We start from the raw sequence: 11,672 nt of genomic DNA on the forward strand, positions 1-11,672 counted from the left end.
TGACATGAATGCTTCCCCACCCTCCAGCCTTGCTCCCAGCAGCTCATTAAGGACGTTAATATCCATTCAGTGTCTTGAGAATTTTTAACACAAACGTGAAGTTAAAGGGTATGGACCAGTGTGTGTGTGTGTGTGTGTGTGTGTGTGTGTGTGTGTGTGTGTGTTGCTAGTGACGATCCATATGTTACGGGAGGTGACGTAATAAGCTATACGAGGCAGTGACGAAGGTTAACGTAGTTGTAACACAGAGGTAACACAGTAGGTACGAAAGGTAACATATGTAGTCATTACGTAGGGTATTCAGGCGAAATGACATGATAGTTACATGAAGTGACGTAGTAGTTACTTGAAGTGATGTAGTAGTTAAATGAGGTGACAAGCTGTTACAAGAGGTAAAGAGAAAGGGTCTCTACACTTTTTGACGGTTTCATTATCGACGGTTCCACAGGTGGTAGATACAAATATCTCCACCTTTATCATAGCAATTACACACACACACACACACACACACACACACACACACACACACACACAAACACACTAGACTGCAGTTCCCGCATTAATGCCAGGAAGTACTGAATTCTTTCACTGTATATTCTCTCCATACATTTGTTTAGTAACCATACGACACCACAGTATTCAACTTTATTACTTATGTATCCATACACCATTTTCGTCAATACTTTTTGTGTCTTGCATTGAAAGTTCTCATTATCATACCACTCATTACTTGCCATGATGGAGCATATCCTCTTAAAATGGTCTTTGAAAACTAGTTTATTATCCTCCGCACGATTACCTCTATATCTTTTGCGCTGTGTCACATCCTGTCTCTCCTTCTTGGACTTATATGTGGTGTTATCAATGTACTGTCAATTGGTCCCATGACTCATCTGCTCAAATTTGCTTACGTTAAATCCCATAAGATTTACTTCTTCCCCATTTGTAGACTGTAATCCTTTTGCATCTATTTTTTTTCTTGTTTCGCTTACTCAAGTATCATTAGCAAAGTACTATTTTCCTTTCTTTGCTTCCCCGGCAGGTCTGATTTCATCATCATAAATAGACCTGATGCTAACACCGATCCTTGAGGCATCCTGGATAGATGAATCTTCGCCAGATATGGTTCTATTTGCTGCTTCTTTGAGTCTTTCTTTAAGAACTCTTACATCCATCTTCCTATCATACCCTTAATGCTTTGTTTTCCTATAGTCTCTAGTAGACCTAATTTTTTGTTTAATTCATCAAATGCTATAGCAGAATCGAGCAGTGTTCATTCTCGTTCCTTGTTCATAAGCTCTGATAATGAGGTGGTGATTGGGTTTACGGATTTTCCACTCCTTAGAAAAATCCACGTTTGCCTTCATTTGTATACATGATCAGCATTTGTCCTGTTTTTACTCTTTCGGAGACGTTTATCATGTGTGAGGTCAAACTGACCGGCCTATATTGGTCAAACCGAACGGGCTATTCTTCTTCTAAGTGTTCGCTTACATCCTTCCTTTTTGGATCTGGTGTTACGTGCACCATTTCGTAAATGGCCAACGGTTTTGCTCTCGTCCAATCATTGCCTCGTTAGTAACATCACTGGTTTCGCTATTATCATTCTTGTCTTTTTAAGATGATGCCCGGGACTCCAACCTGAAGCAGAATTCTCTCTGAGCTGATATACTGCTCGGCTTATATACATCTTATGATAATTCAGTGTCCTCGACTGCAATGTCATGATGCTTAAATACTTCATTTAATTTCTTCTTGTATTATGAGCTGGAATTAGTATGTATAGTTCAGTCAACATTCTGCATTTTTTCAAAATATTATATTCGGGTTCTCTCACTTTAAAGGATCTGATCTCTATCTTCTTTTCCATGTGCCAGAAAATACAGCGACACTCACACACATTTTCTGTTTCCTCCCATGGGATCTCATTATTTTCCCATCAGCGTTATCTATTTTCTCATTAAGCTCTTCTTTTCTTTCCTCACTCATTGCCTACTTTTTTCCTTTCTCCTTTTTGTTTGGTGTTAACCCATTGATTATTTGACATATCATCCCATTAAATAGCTTATTTCGTTCTTGCTTTTAAGTTATCACGTCTGAAGATCTCACTCCAGTGTTCACACTCATGTCACTGATCATTCTTCCGTCTCTTGATGTAGCGAATATTCACGTCGCTCAATGAGCTCTTCCGACCGACTGCTGTACTATGTTCACACACTTTGACTTGCTCCATGGATGCTGCGATCATTCATATAATACTGTGATCCGTTTATCATTGCCCTCTGTATTATCTGATATCAATGCCATGGCATTTGTAAAGATAACGTTTATTGCGTTGCTGTGCACACACACACACAACAACACACACACACACACACACACACACACTCATATTATCTACAACTCCAAGACTGCGTTACTTCCAGCAGTAAGGAAATGATGGATTCCTTCGAGTGATAGTACTCTGACGTGAGTGCACTCTGTACACCTGGGAATGCAGTTGATATTTTCAAGGGTGTGGGTGGGGGTTGGGCGGGGTGAGGGATGGCAGTGTTGTTCCCTCGTTTGTCAGGGTTTTCAGCGTGTGTAGCTCAAGCTGAGGTGCCTGAAGAGTGGCAGAATGCCTATATAATGTTACTGTGTAAAGGCAAGGCGGACGACAATGATGTTCGATTTGCAGGCGTATAAGTTCGTTGATTGTACCTGATAAGTTGTATGGGAGAAATCAAGCTGGGCAGGAAGAGTGTGGTTTCAGGAGTCGTAAAATATGTGTGGATCAAGTATTTGTTTTCAAGAATGTATGTTAGGACAAAGAAAACGACTGGATGTGGCATTTTTGGAACTGGAGAAAGGGCATAATAGGACTGATAAAGATGTTGTGTGGAGGGTGATACCGATATGTGGTGTAGGAGGAAAGCTACTGGAGACAGTAAGCAGTTTTTATGAAGGGTGTAAAGCGTGTGTGGTCCCAGGTGATGGAGGGTCTGCGGCAAAGTTGTGTGGTGTTACCATGGTTGTTTGATTTGTTTATGGATGGGGTGGTGAGGGATGTAAATGCGAGAGTCTCGGAAAGAGGGAAAGGTTTGCAGTCTGTTGGGGATAGGGTGAGAAGTGATTTAGTTGCTGCTTGCTGATAACACGGCTCTGATGGCAGAAGCTGGTGTTTGAGTTTGAGAGAGGGTGTGAAAGGAGAAAGTTGAGAGCTGATGTAAATAAAAGTAAGGTTATAAAGTTCAGCAGGGGGGGGAGAGATGGTTGGTTGGAGTGTGAGGCTGAATGGAATGAACCTGGAGGAAATGGAGAGTTTTAATTCCCTGTGAGTGAATATGGCAGCAGATGGAACCACGCAAGCTAAAGTAAGCTAGAGGTTGGGCGAAAGGGTTTAGACCCTTGCAGCACTGAGTATTTCGAAAGATAGGTTACTGTCCGTGAGGGCAAAAATGGATGTGTTTACTGGTATAGCAGTCCCAGCTGTGTTGTATGGATGTGAGGTGTTCACCATGAATAAAAAGGTGCGGAAAAGGGTACATGTGTTAAAAATGAAGTGCTAGAGGACAGTATGTGGTGAGACGAGGGTCTGTTGAGTAGGAAGTGATAGAATGAAAGAGAGGTTTGCTTGAGGGAGCTAAGAAGATGTGTTAAATTGGTTTGGGCATATTGAAAGGATGAGTAAAGAGGTGTTGAAAGAGAGGACTTACATGTCGGATGTAGAGGGGACAAAGGGAAGGTAACGACCAAGGACTAGGTAAAAGGATGGAGTGAAATGTGCTTTGGACATTAGGATGCAGGAATGCGTGAGGCGATGTTGTAATACAGGTGGCGTCTTGCTGTCACTGGGCTGAGCCACGGTATATGAAGCAGTCAAGGTAAGCCATGGAAAGGCCTATGGGGCTCAGCTGTGGATAAGGGGCTGTGGTTTCGAAATACTGTATATGACGGCTAGAGAGTGGATGTGAGCAAATGAGGCCGCTCTTCGTCTGTACCTGGTGCTACCTGACTGACACGGGAAACAGCGAACAAGTATGAAAGATAAACACACACACACACACACACACACACACACACACACACACATAGGTGATGTTACCGTACTCGCCTGCTTAAGGTTACACAGCGGGTGAAAAGTCACTTTTTGATATGTTATATTGAAGTCATAGTACGCAAAAAAAAATCTTGCCAAGAATCGTTTTACTCCAAAGGAGTCCGTCATTTCTCTGCTACCGGTTCTGCCACAGCCTTGAAGCTGCAGGAGCCTCATACAAAGAATCTTGATGTTGCCTAACAGTAATGATACACACAGACAGGTAGGTAGATAGACTGATAACTATAGATGAATACATACAGACGTGTAAGAAGATACAAAGTATGATACATGAGAAATATTACGACATAATTCAATTACGACTTGAGACACTCCGGAAATACATCGCAGACCTTAACAACATTATAACAGGACTCAGGCACCTCTTGCCTGTCCTGGCTATCCTCATTCATAATAGTGTTAGACTGCTATCCCCTGTGCTGGTGTGGAAGCCTCATCAACCACTTACTGCACCAACAGGGAGGACCCACTGTGGTGGAGGCCCTGTACCGGCACAAGAGCAGCCTGGAGACCATCTTCAGACTCATCGACAAGGATAACTCAGGTATGAACCTCCTCTGCACACGTTCTTTTCTCATTCCCTTATATAGCAAATGTAATCAAGACCCGATGATTTGCGAAATGTCATTGCAAGAATATGGGTATTTTTCTTTTTTGATCCAATATTTGTACCATTCATAGTAGTCTTTAGTCACTGTCATGTCCAAATGTGTCACACTAGCATGTCCCTGCTGGCTTGCCATACCATTCATAACGTCTACAGTCAAGCGGGAAGCCTCTAGATCCCCGCAGAAACTCATGAGGCAAAGCTATCATCACTATGGCATAGAATTACACCGGTAGTCTTGCTCGCCACAGGTTACATCAGCATGGAGGAGTTTAGCGAGGCGTGTGAGCTGCTGAGCCGACACATCGACGTGCCCATCCCCAAGGATGATATCACCGACCTGGCGCGATCAATCGACATCAACAAAGACGGGTACATCGACTTCAACGAATTCCTGGAGTGTTTCCGCATCGTGGAATCGAGTAAGAAGAGCGCAGTGGACGACGACGAAGAAGACGACGACGAAGAGGAAGACGAAGCTGACAGGGACCAGAACGGCGATACTAACTTACACATTACGAGATAAAACACCAAATGCGAGAATTCTAACCATAAGCTGCAGTAACCTAAGCCATCTAAGCTGCAGCTTTGTATTGCTAAAGTCATCCTTGCCCACTACAAAACATGAAAAGCTGATAGGCTGGTTAGCCTTCCGCGTCTCACTCTCCTTCGTGTAAGACAACTTTACAAGTTAAAGTTGAGTATGTACGTACTTAAGACTTTGGATTCAGTCAGTCGTCTTCACTAGCACCGCTGGCCTTGACCTGACCATCCCCGGTAAATACAGTGATATTACTTTCAGTCAGGAATGATAGAGGTGATGGGACCATATGTTCAACCTGCTGAGCTAAGAACTAAGAGGTAATGGCCTTATGGTTAGTCCCATAATTTTTCTTTTCAGATATTTTCATATTCATACATATATTTTTGGATTTCATGAGAGGGTAAGGTAGTTTCGAACCTTATGTTACTGGGTAGCTCTCGTGCTTGGAATGATGTAACTGAAAACTAACTGGTACGTCAACTGTAGAGGAAATAATGTTTCTTTTTGGGACATATCGCAGGGACACGGTCTTGAGATGAGCCTCTTTGCAGTGTACAAGTAAATCCCTTAGTAATCAAAGTAAATGAATGCATTGTATACACAGCATCATGAAATCTAAATGTTTGGCCTTAATATGAGATATCATTTATCAGTATCACTTTTTTTTTTTATATCAAGACCGAAGACTTTCTTCTGGAAGTATCATTTCCAGATACTGGATAGTTGACGAACGCTTCTTTGACAGTGAATGAGGGGAATCACGACCTATATCGTAAGATTATGGGGCCGTCCTACCGAATAGCATCCAACCAGTGTCAGTCTTTAACGTCACCGACCATCTAATGAAAAATCTAATTATACAAGAATCTCATTTCAGAGCCGCTCCGAGTATGTTAATCGTGACGGCCTGGGTTAAAGGTAAACAATTACTTTCTGTGATCCTCTGTGCTTAGCAAAAGGTCGGCATATTGAATTTCTATGAGCTAAAGATATTTTATCTCTAATTTCTAAGTTAGACTCAAACCGGTTAGCCTTAAGGAGATGGAAAATGGACATCTCTCTCTCTCTCTCTCTCTCTCTCTCTCTCTCTCTCTCTCTCTCTCTCTCTCTCTCTCTCTCTCTCTCTTCTGTCCTATAAAGAGATTATCTTTACGAGCGTAACACAGCCCCTTGGTCTCTGTTCTCCCCTCCTTCCATTCCCAGCATGATCTTAGAACAAAATTGGCAGACGAGAGTAAAACCGAACGTCTCTATGACCGCAGAAGCCCAACATCTTCCAGGGTTACCCCTATCATCCTCCAAGCCTCACCAGTCTCGTAGAGTAGCATTGCGCCCAATAGATTGAAAATTCTCATCCGCCGCCAGGGAAGAGCACTGCTTCTCCCTCGACACACACACACACACACACACACACACACACACACACAATACTTATCAACCGTCTGAGTAGTTCTGAAGTCGTTACAGTCTTCGATCTTCTCTATCTGTTTCTCGGAGGCCTTGCGATACTCAACGTTCACTGCTGAACGACCACAGAGAACGCAAGAAGTGTACAGTCGGCGCTGATGTGACCACTTCCTAAATATCATTATATGCCAAGTGACCTCAGTGATCACGTCTTATTTTCTGTTAGAGCTAAACCTTAATCCAAAAGTATTCATCCCATGAATCCCTTGTGTTGATCTGCCACTGCACTGCTGATATACGTCACTGCACACACATCCACTACAGGCAGCAGTTTGCTCTAGTGATGTACTTTCGATCATACAGAGGTATATAATAACCATCAAACATTTGACTGGACAAATATGATTAATACCGAATAACATTAAACACTTGTTCCTCTTTTCAATACTCATATCGGTAATTATATAGCACCACAGTGTGCAAAATATAAACGGTATCTCAATCAATGAAATACTGTACCCATTGCAAGTTTGAGAATTGTCTTTTGCTTGAAAGAGCAAGGCAAAATGCAATACCCGATGACAACAACCGCCTTTCCATCATCCCTCTCTTTGAGGTAGGTCTACTGCCTGCTTTCCTTTCCTGCCATTGCTAAGAGCGTTGAGTAGGATTTGGCCGAGTACCAAGAACATTCTCTTCTCTTCTCGGTAAACACCATCATACGATAACCTGGGACAGAGTGCGTGGAATGTACAGGTCTGGCTACCACAGCTACCTCGTATCTATCATTTTTGCTATCTTTTGTCTAGTTGTTTTAGTCTTATATACATTTTTAATTCAAGACTTCTACTTGATATATTCAGGTCCTGACTGGAGCAATCCACTTTATTTAGCAAATACAGAACAATGAATATACCTAATATACTGGCCAGAATGGCTTATGCTGTGCTGAACGTATAGCAGAGGTTATCTCGGCAAGGATGCTCTTCTACTTCTCCGAGTATTACTTTGCTCTCATTTCTGCTTGATATCATGGCAAAGTTGTTCCTTGTAAAGATTATCACATCCCTGTTTTTTTTTTAATTTTCTTTCTTTTCTTCTGACAAGACTTTCTGGTCCTTAACTAATATTATATCTAATAACTTTCATAATCCACCCCTTTCTTCTCTCTTCCAAACCGATCTTCCTATTACTAAATCTTTAACAGATAAAACCAACCATTTTGCAACATATTTTCTTCTAATTCAGCTCATGCAAAGCGTATGGCCCTGATAATGCACTCCTCGAGTTGTAAGGGAATTTGCCTCTGAACGAGCTCTGATTCTCGCTCGCCTGTTTCATCCTTGTCTAAAAACCTCAATTTTTCTATCTTTCTGGAAGCGTGTTTCGGTGCAGCCCACCCATAAGAAAGACTGACCTAACCCTTCCAGCTACTGCCGTATTGCTCTCACTTCTACTATCTCTAGTCTTTGAATCTCTAACAAACTCTCATTTTCTCAAGCACTTAGTATCTCATTCCCCTAATTTTGATCACATATGGCTTATGGTGCGAGGTCCTTTGGTGAGCTCTGCAATTGACTGATCTCTGGTCCCCTTCTCTCTTAGCGATTTTGTTGAATATCTCCAAAGCAACTGACAGGGTTTGGCTCAAGTCTTTGCTGTCCAAACATCCATCCTTTACTTTTTCTGTTCCTCTTTGTTCCATAATGCATAACTTTCCTTCTGGTTGTTCCGTCGACTGTTCATATCAACAGTGCTTCCGTACGATCACCTACGCTCTTTCATTTCTCCATAATCAATTTCTTTTCAACACTGAATCGTAATCACTCTTATGCTGATGATCCACATTTCATCTGTCTTTCCATTCCCTTCCTCCTTCTGAAACTCGTGTTTTCTCTCACACTGTACATGCTTCCCATCTCAACTCAGACACGTGAAGCTTCTCAGATGGGGAAATTGTAACCTAACAAAACTTTACAGTGCTAAAACTCAATTTCTTTTCATATTTCTTTCTCAGAGCCACTAACTTCCCTCTGTTTAATTTCAAAACACCACATTCAACTCTTTAATCACGTACATGAGCATTGGCATAAACATATCCTCCGCTCTCGCCCTGAAACCCCACATAATCAACATCAAAAAGTCTGCTTCCCATAAGCTCGGAATGTTGTGCATGCCGTAATTATTTTTTCCTTTATGCTAGCTGAGACAGAACAGGCAGCTGAGACCCTATTCAAAGCCATCCCGTTAACGCTGAATATATATATATATATATATATATATATATATATATATATATATATATATATATATCCTAACCTGTGCCAGGTACCCATTTTACCGACCAACCCCTAGGGGTGGATGAATAGCTGGGTTGATTATGGACCGACTGCCGTAATTAGGATTCGAACCTATGCGCTCGACCCTAGGCTGCCCATGAATGCGTCACGGTCAGGAACGCTAGTCACTTCACCACGGGAGTCCATAAGCTGTTTCATTCCTAGAGGGATCTTATATTCGCCCTAGTATATGACACTGGTTTTTCGTCCACCTCTCTATTAGCTAGAGTGGAATCAAATGCCTTGTCTCATTAATTCCTCTGACATCACCGGTTCTCAACCATCTCATTCTGTACGACGCGTTGTTGCTGCTCTTTCCCTATTCAACAAGTATCATCTCATTCACTGGGGCATGTTTGGCCCGTGCCATATTCGTCACTATGGTAAAAATCTATGCACGACAACTTTGAATATCATATCAAAGCTTTAAACGCGTTTTAAACTTGTGATACTCTATATAGACGATGGTTCCTCGGGGTCGGGTTCGAAGGTCGACACTGTGTGGTGGTGCTGTGAAATCCTACGATGCTAATTACAATCAGAGGCATAGATACTTTTAGTTACATGTAATCCAGTTACTACTACTTCTGATATAATTTTGAATTCAATTGCGGGAGATGATCTAGGTCTCTGAAAGGCTTGCGAAAGCTGGAGTATTAATGTCTACCTACGGCAAAGATATCCATTAGTTTTGCGTAAGGATGACGACATTTTATATGCAAATACTGTATCTCATATGACGTCAAAGAACTTGGCTGGACGAATGAGTCTATCAAGATGTGTAAGTCTGTACATAAAGAGGACTACAGCCCTCCCAATCTCCCAGGCCACGGCAGGGGCTCTCGCTCCTACTTGGGCGCTCTCTCCTTCACCCCAAGTCAAGTACACCTAAGCATGTAAATACCTGGTGTGTATTACCTACCCACCCATATATCTGAACGCACCAAACTCTTTTCATCCAGGCACCATAATAACTTAGAAGGAATCGTCTTGAGTACATTTTAATCTACTTACATTTTATGATATAGTTGTATTATTCGCCAGCAGATGGTGGATATCTGTAAAGTTTCTGGACCTGTTTCATGTTCTAAGTCTTCCTTAGCTGCCGAGCCTTCTTCGGTTACACGTCCACAGTCGCTGTTATACTGAACGAAGTATTCACTCTGTGAGGAAGTGACAACGTACCATATGTTACAATATGACAGATGAACGGTGGTACATGTAGATGAATGGAAAAGAAAAAGAATGATATATATATATATATATATATATATATATATATATATATATATATATATATATATATATATATATATATATATATATATATTACATGTGGAACTAGATATGCTATGATAGAATTAGGTAACACTGATCAGAGGTAAATTTGACCTGGGTATATCAGACACACTAAATACTTATCACCACGATTAGATATGGCACACGGACGAGCCAGCACGTAATACTATGTCTTCAGGTATTGGGTCCAGTCGTTAAGTATTCTAAGGTCTTTAGAAGGAGTGACTATCACTTTTCTCTAAGTCTTTGAAGTAGTGTCACCAGGGCTTACGACTATTGGCCCATATCATGTAAGTCCTAACGTTAAAAGAATTCAAAAAATCTCAGACAAGGTTAAAAAAATCTTACATGTATAGATTGGAATTCTTGTCACCACACTTCACTGTGGTTTAAGGAAAAGAGCTTAACATACTCAATTAACTACACCTCATTATAAAGGTTTTTCATTATTAAGAATCGTCAAAATCGCGAGAGTTAGTGATACGTTTATGACAGCGACCAAGCTGAAATCCCGAATATTAAAAGTACAGGCCTTTGAATATACAGTACAACTTGAATTACATCCTATATTAATTTAGATTAAAAGTTAAAGCCTTGCTTTTGTAGGACAAACCTCTCTAACAAATCTTCTCCAATTCACTGAACAAAAAAAGGGACATACTCTAAAAACTACAAATTAAAGCCTTTAGGTTTTCGACAAAGTCATTGAGATTGAGATTACGCTCGAAATAACCTACTTGTGGTCCGATGAACGAGTGACGGAACATAAAGTGCCCATACAATGACTCGCCATGATATCGGCAAAACTTGCATTGAACACCAGATCGCGTCCTGGTTTTACTATACAAGAAACTGTAAGTGCTCCCCTGACCCCTCAGTAGAATCCTGATATCATGTGTGTTCACAATAAACATATGACACATATTACGGAGTTCCCGTGTGTCACTGTGGTTGTCTGCACACGACATTTTGTCGTGTCCGACATTCCTACCAGAAACCTACTCATATTTAGGAGTTCACGTGCGTTGCTGCTGCTGTTGCATGCACACGATATTTTGTCATATCAGAATTTCATAACATCAGTGACCCAGAAATGAGACGACGGAACGGTAGAGCCGTTTACCAGGTGAAGCAGTTTGGTCTGGTTGTGAGGAGCAGCACCGTGGCAGAAATCATGGATTTGTCTCTGTTCTTATACATGTTAGTCTACTGAGCTATTCTGAGTCTCTTATTGATCAAACAGGTCGTTAAGGTTGTAAAGAAATTATGCTGTCCTGTAAATATTGCAAAATTAACTGATCAATCTACTGTCTGCTGAGCATCCAGTTGTTTCTTAAGATCTCCAATCAGCAGGTTTGAAGTTTATCTGACAAA

The 11,672-nt window shown here is 41.3% G+C and overlaps 1 protein-coding gene across 1 annotated transcript in view; it reads left to right on the forward strand.

The window, feature by feature from the left end:
• The window catches only part of LOC139752801 (serine/threonine-protein phosphatase with EF-hands pef-1-like), a 240,078-nt gene extending 229,815 nt beyond the window's left edge, over positions 1-10,263 (forward strand). Inside the window, exons 15-16 of the mRNA XM_071668718.1 lie at positions 4,562-4,646; positions 4,961-10,263. Coding sequence (XP_071524819.1) covers positions 4,562-4,646; positions 4,961-5,235 — 360 coding nt within the window. The 3' untranslated portion in view covers positions 5,236-10,263. The remainder of the gene's footprint in view (positions 1-4,561; positions 4,647-4,960) is intronic.
• The last annotated feature ends 1,409 nt before the right edge of the window (positions 10,264-11,672 follow it).

The sequence above is a fragment of the Panulirus ornatus genome, chromosome 13 (assembly GCF_036320965.1).
Source record: "Panulirus ornatus isolate Po-2019 chromosome 13, ASM3632096v1, whole genome shotgun sequence".
NCBI classification, from domain to species: Eukaryota; Metazoa; Arthropoda; class Malacostraca; order Decapoda; family Palinuridae; genus Panulirus; species Panulirus ornatus.